The sequence below is a fragment of the Alternaria incomplexa genome (genome assembly GCF_024043165.1).
Source record: "Alternaria incomplexa strain BMP 0042 chromosome Unknown scaffold_2, whole genome shotgun sequence".
Classification (NCBI taxonomy): domain Eukaryota; kingdom Fungi; phylum Ascomycota; class Dothideomycetes; order Pleosporales; family Pleosporaceae; genus Alternaria; species Alternaria incomplexa.
Genome location: NW_026249851.1, coordinates 301020 through 319837, shown reverse-complemented (window position 1 = coordinate 319837; position 18818 = coordinate 301020). Strand labels below are relative to the sequence as shown.

The 18818-nt window shown below is 53.4% G+C and overlaps 7 protein-coding genes across 7 annotated transcripts; 2 read left to right on the top strand and 5 right to left on the bottom strand.

Moving 5' to 3' along the window:
- Positions 1-83: 83 nt before the first annotated feature.
- On the top strand, positions 84-2769 carry J4E90_001583 (uncharacterized protein; the record flags this gene model as incomplete). Its single annotated transcript, XM_051431170.1, has 4 exons — positions 84-328; positions 380-473; positions 522-1904; positions 1957-2769. The coding sequence occupies 4 exons, from the start codon at positions 84-86 to the stop codon at positions 2767-2769; spliced, it is 2535 nt and encodes an 844-aa protein (XP_051294304.1).
- Positions 2770-2856: 87 nt separating this feature from the next.
- On the bottom strand, positions 2857-4963 carry J4E90_001582 (uncharacterized protein; the record flags this gene model as incomplete). The annotated part of the gene is made up of 2 exons (XM_051431169.1): positions 2857-3394; positions 3450-4963. The coding sequence occupies 2 exons, from the start codon at positions 4961-4963 to the stop codon at positions 2857-2859; spliced, it is 2052 nt and encodes a 683-aa protein (XP_051294303.1).
- A 2109-nt stretch (positions 4964-7072) lies between these two features.
- J4E90_001581 (uncharacterized protein) lies at positions 7073-8119 on the bottom strand (the record flags this gene model as incomplete). Its single annotated transcript, XM_051431168.1, has 1 exon — positions 7073-8119. The coding sequence occupies one exon, from the start codon at positions 8117-8119 to the stop codon at positions 7073-7075; it is 1047 nt and encodes a 348-aa protein (XP_051294302.1).
- Positions 8120-8636: 517 nt separating this feature from the next.
- On the bottom strand, positions 8637-9688 carry J4E90_001580 (uncharacterized protein; the record flags this gene model as incomplete). The annotated part of the gene is made up of 4 exons (XM_051431167.1): positions 8637-8996; positions 9074-9331; positions 9394-9535; positions 9639-9688. 4 exons carry the CDS (start codon positions 9686-9688, stop codon positions 8637-8639), a joined length of 810 nt encoding a protein of 269 aa, XP_051294301.1.
- A 528-nt stretch (positions 9689-10216) lies between these two features.
- Positions 10217-13699, bottom strand: NUT1 (mediator complex subunit; the record flags this gene model as incomplete). Its single annotated transcript, XM_051431166.1, has 7 exons — positions 10217-11382; positions 11437-11799; positions 11846-12017; positions 12069-12575; positions 12622-12684; positions 12730-12995; positions 13087-13699. The coding sequence occupies 7 exons, from the start codon at positions 13697-13699 to the stop codon at positions 10217-10219; spliced, it is 3150 nt and encodes a 1049-aa protein (XP_051294300.1).
- A 549-nt stretch (positions 13700-14248) lies between these two features.
- Positions 14249-14998, bottom strand: J4E90_001578 (uncharacterized protein; the record flags this gene model as incomplete). Its single annotated transcript, XM_051431165.1, has 1 exon — positions 14249-14998. One exon carries the CDS (start codon positions 14996-14998, stop codon positions 14249-14251), a length of 750 nt encoding a protein of 249 aa, XP_051294299.1.
- A 1888-nt stretch (positions 14999-16886) lies between these two features.
- J4E90_001577 (uncharacterized protein) lies at positions 16887-17916 on the top strand (the record flags this gene model as incomplete). Its single annotated transcript, XM_051431164.1, has 4 exons — positions 16887-17198; positions 17386-17459; positions 17517-17806; positions 17891-17916. 4 exons carry the CDS (start codon positions 16887-16889, stop codon positions 17914-17916), a joined length of 702 nt encoding a protein of 233 aa, XP_051294298.1.
- Between the last annotated feature and the right edge of the window lie 902 nt (positions 17917-18818).

The following is an 18818-nucleotide window of genomic DNA, read 5'->3' as shown; positions in this document are numbered from 1 at the left end:
CTCCGCCGCACGCGTGACGTAGTCATCCATCACCCAAATCCACCAGAAGCGCCGCGCGACCAGGCACTTCGCAGAATGCACACATGTCTTCCACGGCGGTTCCCAAGGTCGTCCCGGCGCAGCTCTCCTTTCTAGCCATATACAATCCTTCGTTCGGAACATCAGATGAGACTTTCCACCAGCAGATTGTCTTCTACTACTCCAAGGCCGCCAAGACGCGCTCCAAGCTGAAGGATGGCGACACAGAGAGGGAGGAAGAGTTGCACGAGCAGGAGAATGAGAAGCTCCGCCAGGTCGGGCTAGCTCAGGGCATGGTAGGCTTCGCGAAGTAGGACGCATGCAGGCGAGCACTTTCGTGTATTTGGCTGACTAGGACTAGGAGTTTCTCCAATGGCGAAGCAGTTGACTCTGTGGAAACACAAAAGTCGCGCATTGTTCTGCGTGAACTGGAGAATGGGTGGTGGATATTGGCAGTATGTATGCCCACGTGCTCAGAAACACTACGACTAACACCACCATAGTCCATTGATCTCACCCAACTCCCACCGACCGGCGGCCTCACACGAACCGACTCGAGCACCGATACCACCGAGCCCATAATCGAATACTCGTCACGCGAAGTCAGCCCACCTGCGCTCCTGATTCAGCAACTCGTACGCGCCCAGTCCGTCTTCCTGCTGCATCATGGCTCAACACTCGAGAACATGTTCTCTAAACACGGCCGTGCCAAGTTCTGCAGTATACTCGACAAGTACTGGTCGCGATTTGCGAGCAGCTGGGACGTGCTGCTACATGGAAGCCCTGCGGTGGACATATATGGTGGCATGAAGCTGGCAGCAGGTGGCGAGCTGGGTATGGGCGTTGGTGAGGAGGAGTGGGGAAGCAGCGAGCGAGACGTACTTGAAGACTTCGCACGCAGAACATCAGGTCTCGTCGATGTCATGGTGTCTCGTTTTGGAGAAGCATCACCTCTACAACAAGCCAAGACATCCACAGACCCGAAGACACTCGAAGTGTCAGAGCTGGAACCCTGGATAGGAGTCGGAAAGAACGTCCATGCCGCAGATGGCGTTGTCTTTTCGGGTCTGGGAGCTGTGAGCAGGAAGTCATTACGAGACTTGTCTCACTGGGTAGAGTCTATCTACGCCCACGGCGAGTATGCTTACGGCGTACGAGATAACCCAACATCGGATCGCAGGAAACGGCGAAGGAGAAATCTAAAGCCCGAACCCGAACCAGAAGAGCCGTCGCCTCCAATACAACAAGAAAGGCCTCGTTTCCCTCCGTCGAGCAACGGCTCCCTGCCACCGGGTATCCCTCCGCCTATCGTCAAAGCAGCTGAGAGCTCTTTGGACAAAGCATCCGCCGCCGTCCAAAACAACAAATCCCAAGCTGACTCTCCTGCACCTGAGTCCAAGCCAATGCTAGCGTCTCTGGGTGACACCGAGACCTGGATGAAGTACATGACACTTGGCTATGGGACAGCATGGGGTGGAAAAAAGAGTGCCGAATCTTCGGAATCTACTGCTCCAACGCCGGCACCGCCACCACCGGCACGTGAACGGACACCTTCACCAGCAGCAATGCGTTACGTAGATCCGACTCCGGATGTGGACCCAGCAGAGGAGAAGATGAAGCAGCAGATACGTCTAGAGAACGATGGGTATTTCCTTGTAGGACTCAAAGGCGATCTACAGGACTTAGACATCGATGACGAGAACGGGGAGGGCGATTGGAATATTCGTATCCCGCTACGGACTATACACGTGAAGGTCGACAGGCGAGAAGCTTCACTGAAAACAGAAGACGGCGATTCAGACTCGACTCCGCAGTACGAGAGAGACATGAAGGTGGAGCCGGCAACCGAGAACAAGCTATCACGGTTACGACCTGTTGTCTACGTGGTAAGTCCCTGCACCATCAACAGATCCATCCCCGTACTAACACCCACCGCAGCACCGTCCCTTCGTCTACACCTTCCTCTTCGAACACCGCACCCACTCCCTCGGCGTCGCATCCTTCTACCGCGACATCCACAACTTCTTCTCGCCCCTCCACCGCTCCCTCGACAAGAGCACATCCCCCAGCCTCGTCGCCGCCCGCCTCCACGCCGTCTCAAACCACTACACAACCGAAGCCTCAACCGGCGGCTCAGGCCCCTCCTCCGGCCCCAACACACAAACCATCTACGACCTCGTTTACGACCCCCGCACCTACACCGTGCATTCCAGCCTCCCCAACATCCCCGATCCGGGTACCCTCCTCGCCGAGGGCCTCGGCAGCAACAGCACGAGCTCCCTCGGCTGGAGCAGAATCGAAGCCCTGAATGTACACTCCCAGATCCTCGCCACGGTAGCGGGTACACGCCGCAACCTCTCTGAAATAGAACGCACATGCAAAACATCCCGCGGCTGGTGGGTCGTCTGGATGCGTCTGCCCCCCTCTCAAGTCAGCAACGAAGACACCGTGCAGAACAATGCTTCCAACGAGAACGCCGGTTCGGGGCACGGCTCCGGCCAGTTCAATTCCAACGAGCTGCGTGAAGCGTTTCTGGTGAGGAGGGCGAGGGATACGACGGCGCATAGTGCGAAGAGCTCGAGTAGCTTTGCGAGTGGCATGTGGAGTGGGCTTGGTATGGGGGGTGGGAGTACGTCGCGGAATGAGAGGATGGGTGGGAGTGCCGCTGGGTGGGGACCCAAGGGGTTGGCGGAGGGGATTGGGATTGATGCGAGGAGGTATGTTGAGGAGTTGTTGAGTTTGAATAGGTAGAAGGTCAGGTTAGAGATAGCGCTTGGGGGTCAATAAGAAAGACGATGAAATACATTGAGCAAATGAAGCACATGGAATTTACACTGTCTACGGCGCTGCCTCGATTATCTTGTCCGTCTTGTCCTCACCCACCTGCCCCTCACGCATCAAGTCTTCAAGACATTTCTCAACAAGCGAAACCATCTTCCTATGATGCTCCTCCGACACATGGTGATCCTCTGCAAGCTTGCCCAGCCCAGCAAGCCCTTCTCGTATCCTCTCAGCCCTTGTCTCCCGAGGCACATGCGCACCTGCAGGATGCATAGCCTGGTACAAAGTGCTGACCACCCATCTAAACTCTCCATCGGCACGGTTATCCCTTATTCTGGTTGTAAATTTGGCTACAGAGCCATTTTGACTGTCCGGGCCGGCATCTGGCAGACCTGGAAGTGTGTCCGCGGCAGGGGGACAGGCGTGGAACTCGCGGAATGAGAGTGGGAGGTGCAGCCACGTTGCGCCTTCTTGGAAGACAACCTTTTTGATGGAGCCTCGTACGAGGTTATTGTCGACACCCATCCATACTGACCATTCTTTGGCGTGGAAGTCTTGTTGGGCTTTGCAGAGGGGGTTGGTGAACTTGAGTTGGCTGGGGGAGTTTGTTAGCGAGATGAATGACATGTAGTGTGAGTGTGGTTGCGCACCTTGCTAGAATCTCCATGCGTTTCGTGCATGGCGTGACTCTGTTGAGACCGTTTTCTATTTCGTCTCTTATAATGCTGGCGGCTTTGTATACAGGATCTGAGTACACTTTCGTCGTTGACATTTCGTTGCCGGTGGTTTGCTCTTGATAGAGTTTCTCGTAAAGCATGATGTTCAACGGAATAGAGGGGTCATTTTTCCAGGTTAGAGTGTCTAGGAAAAGGGCGTCGTGCTGCCTTTCCAGGTCATCTTTCAGCGCTTCGTGTATCCTCAAGTTGATGTTCCACGTCTGCATAAAGACCAGGTTATGCGCAAAATGCAGTTTGGGTATTTCGTACTGAATGGTGCGACGAAATGCTATCAAAAATCCGATTAGGTCGCGTAATTTGAGGTCAGCGCCGTCTTCGTGGTTGTCATTGACATGACGATCCGCCTCGCGTCGAATAACGTCTTGGATTTTCTTTTGAGCGATGTTTAGAAAACCGCGGCGATTTATACCGTCTTCGAAGAGCACGTCAATGATGGGCGTGCTGAGGGCTTTGAGCTTGGGTTTTGAGATAGGAAGTGAATCTTTGCGATGGTTTCCTCGGGAAAATGCTGAAAGAGGGATACCGTGTGATAATAGTGTACGTTGGAAACATTGTTGTAGATTTGCTGGGCGATCACCACCAAATATACTCCTGTCCCCCATGATTTTGAGGAAAGCTTCCATATCCGGCCACTCTTGGTCCAGTACAGGTGTGCGAGGTGTCAAGAAAGACACACTATGGGCTTGTCGCAGATAGTTGTAGAAGTGCGCGTATGCTACCGGATAGCCAGCGTAATTTTGAAATACCATGTTGAACTCATGGACGGCTTGAGCGGTAACAAAAGCTATCATGCCAGCAAGGAACGGGTTGTAACGGGGCCAGTCCCAAGTGGAGACACCATTGATCACCTTTCCATCGTTGGCCCCTTCCTCCTTCGTTGGCCCCTTCCTCGTTAATATCCTCTTGACCAAGGCACGCCGATTCCAGAACCTATCTCCCACGAGCCAATCCCTGACAACCGTCGTTGTTTCTGATTCGTTTCGAAGGAAGGAATTGAGTCCTTGACGAATATGCTTCGAAGTAAACGGAGATTGCCTCAACCTGTTCATTATGTCACCGTGATCGCTTTGATCCGAGCTTTCGCGGGAGTTCTTGCTTGACCAGTTTCTTTTGTAATCGTCCGGTATGAGGTTTGGATCGGTGGCGGGTATAAGATTTTGTACATCTAGGTAGATATCTGTACAGAGAACTATCTCCACACTAAGATCAGGGCGCTTCTCGTTCATCTTCCGAGTAAAGTCGTTCTTATCAAGATCGTCGCCATATAGGGCCTGAAAGTAATCTCGCCAAAGTTGGGTGAAGTTATCCATAGCGGGCGGGTCCTGCCGGATCTTGGCTTCCTGCATACTTGCAATATCTTCCAATGCATTGTGAAGTGACTCTAGGGCGGGCCAAGATGCGTTCGCGAGAAACCCATCCTCGACCATTTCTTCCATCAGTATGTATCGATTAAAGCAATCATCAACGACGTAACCGTCCAAGACGCGCCAAATAAGGGAGTAGGTCTTTAAGCAGCTGAATTGCGCCAAGCTCGTGGGGATCTGAATGCATGATACGCTGGTGTCCAACTCGACTTTACTAGAAGCAGAGCGAACAACGCCATTGCATCGGCGAATCAAGTTCAGAGAAAATGCCTCCATCGAGCTCAACTCTGGGAACTGAGTCGTCAGATGGTGCACAGCGGTCCGGAGCAATTGAAAGGCGGCCTGCGTCGTCGCCATCGTTGTGATAAGGTCAACAGTCCTGCCTAGGAGGTATTCGTGCCAGTTCGAGCGGATAAACTCCTTAACGCAGTTGTAATCCATCAGAAGGCAGCACATGGCCACCCAGCGCTCGTGTTCGCTGTTATCAACTACATACGTTATCCGTGGTGTTGCGGGGGGTTTCTCCGCAATCGCAACAGCAGCGTTGTCAACTTCTTGATCGGCCAACTCCTCGATTTCAAGCTTACTGAAGCGATTGGTAATTCCATTGATGGAACCATGGCGCGAGACTTTATCCTTCTCTTCATCGGCGAACTGCGGCTTTCGTATGAACGGTCGTAGAATGTTTAGCGTGTGCTACAAGGTCGATGTGAAAACGGCATGACTCTCATCATCCTCAGCATGAGCTACCCTTTCAAACTCCTCCAATCCATCTATCTGACTGCCATGCCACTGCGTCGACTTTTTTCGTAGTTTGATAGCCCGTGCTGCACACTGAGCGGCGTAAAATGGGACGACGAATTGCTTTGGCGGTTTCTTGGCGATTGCCTCCGCACATGCGATGAGTCCGTTGACGCTAACTTCCCGCTCTTCCGGCTTCTTCTTCCGGGACTTTGGCTGGGATGTCGTGGCTCCCTAAGATGATTTGTAAGGCGGCGTGTAGCCGCAGCTTGTCGCAGTGCTACAAAGCCAAGTGATGTATGTGTTGGTGTCCTTTTTGTATTCGAGATAGCTGTTGTAGATGTTGTCGGGTAACATTTTGAGGAAGAACGGTGGGGTGATATGTTTGGGGCGCTTCGGCTTTCAACTAGAGAGACAGTCGGGCTGATACCGGAGCTGATACAGTCCTAAGCACACCAACTAGCGTCGCGCTAAGCTCTGAGGTTGCAGAGAAGGTGTTGATGAACGCGACCAGGATCTCCAGATCTGACACCATGCGTCAATCGGCAATGCTGAGCGGCCCGATTAGCTAAAACACCTCTTGACCATCGCTTTCACCATCGTGTGATCGAGGATTCTGGGCATTGCTTCTGTAATTGATATTGCGTGGCTCCGATGAGCTATAGCAATTGTATGAACATCCGTAACCGGGAAGTTCGTCGACGTGGGTTGACTGATCTTGCGGAAGAGATCAACGCGAATAGAGTGCGCCTCTGACTCAAATTGGGGTCAGGTCTCGGTTCGGGCCGGTCATCGAGATCGTACTATGGTATACGGTGTGATTGCGATGGCTTTGTGATCGCATAAAGTATGCAAAAGTAATACGTGCCTTTTTCCCTTGTCGCGTCTAACCCCGCTGTCTAGATTTCTAGAATATAGGCTTGGCTGTTCCTGCAATGTCAACATTGTGCGTGCTCGTGCGTGTGGAAGGAGGTTGCAGTGTTGTGGGTGGAAAGAATGTCTAGAATGTGAGTGATTAGCGAAGGAAGGAGCGATGGTAGGACATACTGAGCAAGGCCTGACTTGGCAAATCAGGCCGAATGAGGAACGCACCTTGATCAACACTCTCCAATAATACTAAAGCCGCTACGCTGGGGTATATCTGTGCGCTTTTGATAACAAGAATCGACACCCTCACCCTTCCATCCTCGTGAACTCGTGTGTAGAGCAACCTTAACTTCGATCACCCCACCTTCAGAACTCGTCGTCCAACCGCACTACGTTGACCCGTATAATGACCCATAGACGATCCGCCATCGACAACTCCCGCAAGTTCACCGACACAAGCGATGTCTGAAGCCTCCGACAAGATGACGGCGAAGGCGATGACAAAGGGAAGTCTCCATATCCCTCCATCATCATGGTATCCTCGTAAACTGACTCCGACTTCAATCACTCCACCTCAATCCCATCCACATCCTCCGTATCATCCAACGCCCTAACCACCTCCTCCATCTCCTTCGGACTCGTAATCCCCCAAACCCCACCCCCCTTAACAGCCCCCTTCATGCCAACCTCCTTGCCCACAAGATTCCTGCCCACTTTCCCGGGTCCAATACCCACATACCGCATAATCTTCTCTTGCTCATGCAGGTATTTGACGCTCTTCCACCACTGCACCGTCTCCACACAACTCCTTGCTAGCAAGTCTTTCAACTGCTCTTTATCCTGGAAGGGCTTGCCGGACACATTTGAGATGCAGGGCATGATGCCCGGCCACGTTATAATATCGCGGCCGTCTTCCGTGGGCTTATGCAGGATGCGTTTCATTGTTTCGGCCGCAGGTTTCATGAGGAGGCTGTGGAAAGGTGCGTCAGATTTAAGTCGTACATGGCGGGGGTCGTGGCCGCCGAATTGGCGGAGGTTGGTCAGGAGCGTGCTGATGCGTGTTATACTGCCACTCAGAACAATCTGGTTCTTCGAATTGAGGTTTGCGATGGCGACTTGCTGGACGGCGGGGAGGTGGTCGTGGGAATCGGCTTTGGAGCCTAGGGCGAGGAACTCGTGGATGCCGTTGATGAGGGATTGCATGTGCTCTTCGGATTCGCAGACGAGGGCCACCATGCCGAACTCGCCGCCTTCTTCTGCGACGGCTTCTTGGCTGCATTTGCTCATTACTTCGGCTCGTCGGCGGACCATTTTTAGGGCGTCGTGGAAGGTGAGGTAGCCGCCTGCTACTAGGGCTGCGAATTCGCCGAGCGAGTGGCCCAGTGTGATGTCGACGCGCTCGCTGGTCTTGAAGCCAAACTCCTTCTCCAGTATCCGCAGTATCAGGATCGAGGTTGCCATAATGGCCGGTTGCGCGTTCTCGGTTCGTGTGAGTTCGGCATTCGTGCCGGACTCGATTGTCTTGGTAAGGGGGAGTTGAAGGGTCTCGTCAATCTCCTCGAGGATGGGTTTCGCGGTCTGGGGGAAGGCTTGCAGCCACGGTGTGCACATTCTCACGCGTTGTACGCCTTGACCTGGTATTGCTTAGTATACTAACATGCTGAAATATGTGGAAGCTAGAAAGAAGTACCAGGGAAGAAGATGGCAGTCTTGGGTCTCGTAGCGGGCGCGTCTCGCACGCTGCTCATCCAGCGCCGCCGTGCAGGCTGGCAGTTGGCGCTCCGCTCGCCGCATCGCATACACCGGCGCGGAAGACGCGGGGCTGCTCTGGAAACGGTACTCAAAGAAGAAGACATGGCGTGTTTCGGGCTATGAAGTTTGGGGAGTCATGGTGTTGATTTCCAGAAGCTCTGCGGAGATGCGGAGGTTCGGGCGCGGGGAATTGACGTGAGGTGCCCTGCAGCTTGAATTAGCGCCGTGGGGTTACCCAACACCCACGGCCGAGGTCTTGCTTTTCCGCGACCAATCGTCACCGAGGCAGTGAGTGACATGTTTACAGGCCATGAAATTATTAATTTCATTGCTAGACCGAAGGAAATCCTTGATAGTGGACACTTCCATAGCATCCTTACGCGCCCTGGATGTTGAGTCCAGCGTCAACCTGAATGCGCATACCAGTCATACTAGTATTCTTCGCCAACATGACATACGCCGAAGCACAGTCATCCATGAAAGTTACATGCTTCAGCGCTGCAGCATTCGTGAGCTGCTCGATCTTCTCTTTGCTATACTTGAGGCCCTGCGTGACTGTCAGCATGGCACGTCTGGATGGCTTCTGCATCCTTACCCATTCGGTCAACAGTAAGCCTGGGAGAACGGTATTGACGCGTATCTTGGGCCCGACGGTGGCGGCAAGGCATTTGACGAGTTGGAGTTGGGCTGCTTTGGTGACGGCGTAGGGCATGCTGGAGCCGCCTTGGCTGACACCCTGTGATTCGGGATCAGTACTCAATTACAAACCCATAGTCCGTAGTTGTGTCAAGATAAAGGAAATTGAGAACGTACCGCGATACTGCCCGTAGTAATCATCAGCCCACCATCTGGATTCGCATCAAACGTGCTCCTTGCCTCAGACAACAATGCCTTGGGCACTTTGACATTCGCATTCCAGCACTTATCCCACTCTTCATCGCTCATGGAGTCGAGGTCTTTCCACTCGGAGAAGCGCGTCCAGCCTGCGTTCGCGATGATAACGTCTAACCCTCCCAAATGTTCAATCGTCTCCCTAATTGCTCTCCTCGCCTCATCCGTGGATGTCATATCCTGTCGCACGTATTAGCATCTCTTCTTCCAAACTCTCAATTACCAAACCCACCACAACTCACCGATTTGATAACAACAGCCTTAACCCCATGCTCTTGACAAGCCTTCTGCACCTTCTGCGCGGGCTCAATCCGGTTGAAGTAGTTAATCGCCACATTGGCGCCTTCACTCGCAAACGTCGTGCTGAGGAGTTCGCCGAGACCGCTGAATTGGGGGCGTTAGTCAGCGTTGAGATTTGGAAGACGACATAGCGGGTATAGAGTGAAATGTATGGAGGAAGGCATTCAGGAAGATCCGATGTACATACGCTGATCCACCGGTGATAAGTACATTCCTGCCTTTAAGGTCGTACGGCATGTTTGCTGCTTTGCTGCCTGCTCTGTGTGTGTGTTGGGTAGGCCTGGTGGAGATGTAGAATGCGAGTGATGTGGTTCCTGTTGTAGATTTGGAGTAGGAGAGAAGAGATAAGCTTTCAGCAGGGAATGCTTGGGATAGAGTACCGAGAGTTCATTCGTGTGTTGTTTACAAGCTGACTGTCGGCACCGTCGTCACCGTCGGGAAACATGGTGGGGCAATGGCTTCCGGAGTTTATGCAGGTAGGACCACCCCCACCCCCGGTTCTATCGTACTTCTTGCCGGTTTGGGGTTAGTAGGGTTACCTCGGTACAGTCATACATACATTTACATGGCATGTAGCGGGCTGATGTTTGCTCCGCTTGTATTGTACTCGATTGCAGGACGCCGTAAGATGCGATAGTAGATTACCTCTCATAACCAACCATTCCGCTCCAACCCATCCTAAGCGCTTATCCCAAGCATTGCCTTTAGAAGAATAGTCTGCATGCCTAGGTACGGACTCCATGAAGAGTGCTCCTCAAACACACTCTACATGTTATCGAAATCCAGACCCCAGTCGTCATCTCCTCCGCCACCACCCATATCCATGTTCATGTCCATGTCCATATCCATGCCCATACTACCCATGTCACCCAGATCCATACCAGGCAAGCTGCCCAGGTCTGTGCTCATATCGCCTGCGCCTGCATCGCCATTGCCCATGCCGATGTTGGACAGGTCCAAGCCTTCGGCACCAGTGAGTTCGTCCATACTGCGTTGCAGCGCTTTGTTATCCATGTTGGAAATGTCGTCTACCACCGTCGCGGCTGCTGCGTCGTCGATAGCTCGGTTCAGATCATCGGATATAGTTTGCGATTGCATGTCCCCGATGTTGACGCTCGGTATGTTGATGGGTGGTGCTTGGAGTCCAGCTTCGCTGAGGGAGGCAAAGTGCGCTTCTACTCGGCGGTGCAGACGCACTATCGTCTCTGCAGTCAGAGGATCTGTTGCGACCAGATTGGCTGCGCTCTCGAACTCTTGCTTGAGCATCTCGCGGAGGTTCATGCGGGTCCGTTGTTGAGGCGGCGCTGGTATCGAGCTTCCCATCCAGTCTATCGTGATCGGACTGTCTTCAACGGTTGGGGCGCAGATGATAGACACGCCAATGTCGAGCGCAGCGGCTCCGTTGCCTGCATCTGTCTGCGCTTTTACCTCATCTATGATTGCGCGTAGCGTCCTGGTGGCACCAAGCATCTTGAGCGATGCGTAGATTTGGCGATGTGTATAGCCAGGTGGGTTTGGCTGTAACGAAGAAGTCGAAGCCCATTGACATAGTTGTTGTATTGTATGCCGTAGAGACGTGTTCAAAGTGCTGTTCGGCGCATTAGTCCACTGGTCCACCTCCTTCAAGCTAGCGTATATGGACCGTTCGTAGTGTGCATGCACTTTGATTGCCTGGATGAAAGGCTCAAGTGTCGTGCGATTTGGCTCGCGCCGCTGTAGCGTACGGAAGCATTTCTCCAGGCGACTAGCCACCATCGCTATTATAGTCGAGTGCATAGCTTGTGCATCGCCAGAAGAAGGAGTCGTCAGTATGATTTCATTGAAAATGCGTATCATTGAGTCGAGGTCCTTGTGTGTTTGAAGAAGCGCGTAGGAGGCCATCCACGTGAGACCTTCAATCAAAGATGGTAGTAGGAAAGTCTCTCCGAGATCTGAAATTAAGTCAGTGGTGTTTAATTGGACAAGAACATTGGGGGTAAGCTTACATTCCAAGCCACCTTTGACCGACTCAAATGACAGTACGCCTGTCGAGCATGCCACAACAGTCTGCCTGAAAAGTGTCGGAACTATAAGATAGAAATCCTGTGGCCGACAGGATGCAAACACCTCATTGCTCAGCCCTTCCTTGTCGGCATCATAGAGCCCTTTAAGCCAGTTGCCGAGATGCTTACCCTGTTCTTCGCTCAACTCGTCGGGGAGCATGCTATGGTGGCCGCGTTTCATAAGCTTGGCGATAAATGTATCATGTCGGATGCCAATGTCGTGATGTGTAAGATCATAGCGATATACGAAGGCCATAACGAGGACAAGTATTGCGCCAAACTCGTCGTAGACCGGTTGGTATTCACCTACATTCGTCAGTCACAAATCTTTGCAATATGTAATGAAGCTAACCTTGATCGCTGTCGTAGTGCCACTCATCGAGGAATTGGCATAGAGGCCGCAGGATGCTTGCCGGCGAAGTGAATTGAAGCATGACATCCATTGCCTGCGGTTTTCTGAATATCAACGAGCACAGTTGCTTCAAATACATGGTCGTTTGTGTTTCGCAGAGATGTGCTATGAACTGTCATCACATCAGCAGGTTCCTCTCGCAATTCTTTGTGTCATGTCTTACATCTGTAACAGCAGCGACGACCGCCCCGGCATTTCCATCCAAGCTCTCAAGCTCGTCAATGTATGTGCTGACTTTGTCGAAGTTCGACTTGCACTGGCTGAGTAACTCCTTCCTCTCGTATCTCTTCGATGGAGGACCTTGCATAGGGGCTTCGCCAAGCAACCGCTCTACAGCACCAGCCGGTATGAGCCCATGGAGCGCGCAGGCATTAAGGAAGTCTTGCTTGACATCAGAGAGAGAGTTGTTACTTCCCATGATATCGTCGAACCCCTGCGAGAAAGACGGGAAAGCATGGGGATCCACGTGACTGAGTGCTTGTGTGATACACATTTCTGGTGTCATCGGAAATATCGACCCGGAGATTTGCACGAGGAGTAGGGGTACTTTGTTGATCAGGAACGATTTCAGGGGAAACATTGTTTGCGTTGGTTCACTGCGATACATGGCGTTGGCCAGGACATCGAAAGCGGCGGTGATCAAGTCCGTGGCCATGTTCTGTGCTTCCAACTGACGGATGTCAGCATTTCTTCGCGATTAAATGATTATGGCCTACCTTGTATCGCGAATGGAGATAATTGATAATGATGAAGTCATCAGTAAGAGGCCGCGCGACAAGCTTGGAATGTTAGCAACGTGCCACATCGTCAGCTGAAAGACGTACCAAGGCGTTCAAAAATACGTAGAGACCGGCTCGTGTATTCACCTGTGGAAGCTCCATCACGGCATCGAGCTGGAGCGCAGCGACTTCGAGACCGGCGCTCCTGTTTCCCTCTCCGTTCATGTTGGGAAGCTTTTCATAAAAGTCGTGTCGTTTTTGCGAGAGCTCAAGTCTTTCAGCTAGTTGCAACGACTGATGCGATCCGCCCGAGTTGTTGGAGAGAAATGGGATAAAAGAAGAGAATGACTGGATAAAATGTTTGCGTATATCTAATGCATGTGAGTAATGTACTTCTTGAGTCTTGAGCAAACCGGTTCAAAAACATTGTACAAACATCAGAACAATTAGAGGTGCGCTTACCTTTCCCCTTGGGATTATTCAGTATGCGCAGAATTCTTGAGTTTTCAATTATGCCAATCACAAGCATTGCCAGCCCTTCCCGGACATTGATAGAGTGTTGTTGTGGTTGTTGGATACCAGCCATGGCCTGGATCATGGTATCACTGGTATGTGAAGTGACCATCGCCTGCATCCATCTTGTTACAACAATAAGGGTGCGCAAGCCTTCGGTATTGTTGATAGGCCGTTCTTCGGCAGCAAAAGCCTTGTGCAAGCGGTGGAAGACAATTTCCTCGAGTTCTGGTGGATTGTCCCATTGCGGCTCCTTGGTCGGTTTCTCGTCGCCTGTCTTGACCGGAAGCCGGTCCTTGGAGTACAAGAACGTCAGCGTTAGAACATCAGAAGCATCGACCTTCTTCAGCGCTAGCAGCTGCTCGAGGAAGACGATGGAGCGCGGGTCGACATTGCTGGATCCTGCAACGCGCGGTCGAAGTACAAGGGCAGCAAGCTTCCGGCCAGGCAGTGGAGACTTCGCGTGCAGCTGCGCGACGGCTGCAGCGAACAGGTCAGGTTGGACGCGGCGCTCGAGGCACCTGTCCAAGAAAGTCGTCCATTCCTTGACCATGGACTCCATAGCCCATGTAGTTTAAAAATGCGCCCTGGACGTTGGGCTGGTAGTTGACAAGAAAAAGAATATGGGATGTGGTCCGGCGAGGAACAAAGGTGGTCGTGCTTAGCTGAGGTGGCCGATGTTCCTTGGCAGGCACGATGCACAGATGCGGACAGCGCACAGAACCCGCGAACCTTCCAACGCGTCTGGTCAGCAAAAGGAATACCACGCCAAGCTCTGCATATTATACTCCATGGCCGGAATTTCGTGTCTAAAATCAAAGGTAAAGAGATGATGGTGCGGGGAGCACAAATCGTCAAGTTTGATGCGTAACATTGATGGTATTGAAATAGTTACATTACTACCGGATGATAGAAGCGTTCTCGCCCATGTCGTGGGACATGTACAACCATTGCGCAGCGATGGCGCACAGTGCTGATCGCTGAAGACTGACCGCTAACCCCAGCCCTCACCAACCCAAATAAATCCACACACGTCTTGGTGCGACGCAAATTACGGTCGTGATGCTGACGACCACCGTGCACTAGACAACGCCATACTCCACGCCAAGCTTCAAGATGGACGGCGACGGGCATCCTGTAGCTGGTCGTCCGCATCCGGTGCCCGTGGGCCCACCATCCAGTCCTCCATGGCGAGCCACTGACTCCACGTCTTTTCGGCCCCCTCGATCTCGGCCAGCTGGACCTCCTGCAATGGCTTCAGGAAAGGCACTGACTCGTGCGGTGACATGTCGTACTGGCACTTGACCTTTGCCCAACCCACACTCTTGGCTGCAAAAAGGTAGTTGCGACGCTCACACTCGTGCATTGGGCCGACTCCCTTCCTCCAGTCCTCGCCAAAGAAGCCGTGCATAATGCCTGGACTGTCCATTCCGGTGATGACAAGACGTCGAATGAAGGGCACAAGGGAGACCCATGCCGGCGCCGGCTGGCCTCGCGAATTGGTGACGGGACCTTGGCGGGGCCAGGGCATGTTGTATGCAGCAGCGCCCGACGAGTGAGGCAGCGGTCCTGAGGCGTTCATGAGGGGAGTTTGCGTCCATTGGAAAGGCAGACAGATGTTGATGAGGGCGCACACTGCCTGCACACCGTTGTCGTGCTGCGCATGGTCGAGGAAATAGCGTTGGCAGCTCTGGTATGCAGGGTGCCAGTCGAAGATGTCGAAGTGCGGCTCAGACGAGGCGGTTGGGACAGATGGCGAGCCTCCTGAGGAGGTGCTGCCGCGCGCAAAAGTTCCACCGCGAGTCTGAAAGGTCGGGTATCCCGCGGGGAAGTTTGTGGTGAAGCCGGGTAAACTTGTCATGATGAGGGCAGCGCAAGCTACTGCAGGAACGGCAAGAGTCAGCACAGCTGGTTGGTTGGCTGGAGGAGAACACCAGTTTGTGTACTCGCAGCTCGCAACTTACCGAGCTGGGTGCAACCACTGTCAAATAAACGTGCCGGTGCAGAATGTCGGGTCTGGCTAACAGCAGCCCAAGGGAGCCAGGGTCTCAGGGTTAGGCAGGATGAGACGAGGAACAGGATCAATGACGAAACGACCGAGTGGGCGGCTAGTTCAAGGCTGCTGCAGTGTCTGTTGCTTGGTGTTCTGGTAGCATCGATAGCGGGCGCGATAAGATGCTTTATACATGGGGAGGTTGAGTATACGGATGCTGAGGCTTGAGAAGTTGCTTATATGGTGTGGCTTCGGTCGACGCCGCCCTGCTAACCTTGCGAGGAATTATTGAAGCCTCCGTGAGATGGCTGCGATTTTGGAATAATCCTGGCGATGATCAAGTCGAGCCACTCCGGCTCCCTTGATCATTAACCAGTAAGTTCAGCGCGTCCGGCCAATGAGCGGCGACACAGGGCCTGGTGGAGCCGGCGATGGTGGCTGCGCAGTTCGCGGGTCGGCGGCCAGGTCGACGGCTCCCGAGGCGGTCTATTCAAAAACTCTGTAGTAAACCAAGTGTCGTCAAGACTGCGCTACCTGCGCTGCCGTTGGCTGCTTGCGTGCGCTTCAGCCGACCGCTGCCCCCCTTTTTGCTGTTCCTTGTACATGCTGCTGCGCGATGATGGCCGTTTGGTCACCCAAGACAGTGGCAGAGACCGACGGAGCGGCCGAGATGCAGGCGTATCGAGCCGGCTTTGCGACTGAGCCCTTCTGAGCGCGCCGGGTTGTTTTTGTCATGCTTGAGTCTGGCTAGAATGACTAGAGTGACAGGCGCCTCCAAACGCCCGGGCGATAGATCTCGTCAATCGCGGTAGGGGATCCACTGCCATGGCATGTAAAACGGATGTTCGTGTGTCCGGAGAGCCACAATATCAGGGCGCCCACCAATGCGCTGCCTGTTCCCTCCAGCTTCACGAGCGCATCCCGCCGAAGAAGAATAGTTCTTCGCCGATCATCCAAGCCCGCACGCCCTCGGTGAGGCTGTCCTACGTGCTAACGAGACACTGTACGACAGGGCACTGGATGGTCGGGTCTGCTGCAGCGAGGGCTAGTCGCTAGGCGCACGGTGCCGAGGTTGAGGACCTCGGGAGGTGGGGGCAGGCGCCCCAATCGGCAGGCACCGTCCGCACGATGCAGTCCACGGGTTGGTGAAGCCTATAGCCTGCGGGCGCATATGGCCCGTTTTGCTTTTGTGCGTGCAACGCATTCTTACTCCAACTGCAACAGACCAGGGACGCTGCGCAGCCTTGACATGTCAGAGTCGTGACAGAGTCGTCACGATGAGGCCTCCACAATAAAGTTCACACCCCGGTCGTGACGGGCCATGATGTAACCAGTTCGCCGAGGAACTCCATTTAAGTCTGCTGCCATCGTGGCTTGCCTCCCGCAGCATCGCACATCTACTTTCGTGTATGCACAACATAGCCCCTAGCAGTGAACATGGCACAATCTTCCTTCTCATTGGCGTCGCGGACCAAGGTGCGTCGACGAGACCGTACTAGACGCCGCCCGTGTCTGACAGTGGCAGCTTTCCAATGGCCTGTCCATGCCAACGATTCATCTCGGCGTCTATCTGACGTCCGGGAAGGAGACTTATCAAGCCGTGAGGTGGGCGCTCGAGGTATGCTTTTGCCGTTCCTGATGATCAGTAACCACAATGCTTACCACGGCAGGCTGGCTATCGAGCGTGAGTAGCATCACGAGACCAAGCTTTCACACGGCTGACGGATGACGCGTACATAGAGTCGATTCAGCTCAGATGTACCATAACGAGAAGGAGTCTGGCAAAGCCATCTCTGACTTTCTCGCAAGTGATGCAAATACCGAGTCGCTCAGGCGCGAAGACATCCACTACACTTCCAAGCTAGCGTCCAACTCCGCATACGAAACGGTCCGCAAAGCCATCAAGAGATCTGTCAAGGAGGCGGGTCTTGGCTACATTGATCTATTCCTGTTGCACTCCCCATATGGCGGCAAGCAGGCGCGTCTCGACAGCTGGAGAGCGGTGGAAGACGCAATCAACGACGGCGAAGTCAAGATTGGAGGCGTCTCCAATTATGGTGTCAAACATGTAAGTAGACCCTGGTTCCCGTCTTTTTGCTTTAGTTGTCTCGGGAAGGCCCGTATTCAGTCTCTAGTGCGAACATACACCCAGGATAGGAAAGTCGTTGTAGTCGCCCTCATTGGACTCTTCAGTATAGTCATGAGCGTCACCGAACATTCAACGTCGCCGAGGTCAATCACTGACGATATGCTAGTTGCAAGAGCTATTGGACTCCAATCCCCGGATTCATCCAGCGGTTAACCAGATCGAAGTTCACCCGTTCAATACGTGAGTTCCCTGAAGGGATTGCATTGCATGCGCAACTATGCTAACTTTGTACACTAGGCGAAAGGACATTACTTCCTTTTGCCAGCAGCACAACATTGTCGTAGAGGCATACGCGCCGCTGGTCCGAGCCTTGCGCATGAAGCATCCGAAGATTGTGGCCCTGTCCAAGAAGTATTCTTGCACTCCGGGCCAGCTCTTGGTCCGCTGGAGTCTGCAACACGGCTACGTGCCGCTACCCAAGAGTGTGAAGAAGGAGCGAATCGTCGAGAACTCGGAGATTGGAGGCTTCGTAATCGAGGATGGCGACATGGAGACAATGGACGGGTTGGACGAATACCTGGTGACCGGTGAGTTCCTTTGGGTGCCTGGCATACGCAGCCATGTCAATACTCTCATCCCGCTGCTTTTACTGACGTGCAATTTTTCTCCAGATTGGGACCCTACCGATTGCCCGTGAGTGTGCTCGGTGTGGAGGCAGAGATGTCGGGCGTGGGGGTCAGCGCGTGGAGGGTGGGAAATCGATCTCTTTCACATGCCACCAAATGTAGAAATGGAGCATGCTCATCTATGCCTATTTCCGATGCATGACTATGTCGATATTGTGACGCCGCCATCGAGTCTCAAATCATGATCTTGCAGCTCAATGACTGCAATGCGCGCATATGCGCATGACGGAGGGCGCGATGGTAGAGATTGAGGCAGTGCAATGTCGCAGACAGGCTATGTCTATATCGTATAGGTTTTAAGCTTGTGGGTTGACGTCGCATACAAAGGTGAGGATGTCCGGCATCTCCGCAGCAGGAGGTCGCCAGCGGCCGCTTCGCCAAGACAATCCTGCGTGGCCCAAGCTCACGCCCACATTCCGGCTTCTCCCACTCTCCCTGCGTGTTCTCTTTACCCCGACACGCTACTAGGCGAAAGCTCAACGTAACAAGACTCCCTCGCGCGCCCGCCGACGTCGGAATCGCGTCGCCTCCCATGGTTTGACTCTCGACTATTACCGCCCGCCACGAGCCTCGAGTGGCCGGAGCCCCCGCTACTTCACGTGCAACCACCCCGCGATACTTGTCCTCGCCCGCCCATTGGCCAGATCCTTATCAGTAGAAAAAGTGCACACCATGGTTTGCATCAACATGGCGTGCAGTAGACCCCATTGACCACTGAGACGGGTCCAGCACCCCAATCTCCCGGCCTCTGACGTACTAAAATCGAGTGCGACTTTGTTCCGCACCGTCACCGCAGGCCCAGCGAACTATCTAGCTTGCGCCGACTGCAATTATATATACCAGACACTCTCTCCTGCCTCTTCTCTCCATCAACTTGTGACTCTTCGACTGTGTCAATTTCCATCACCTCACA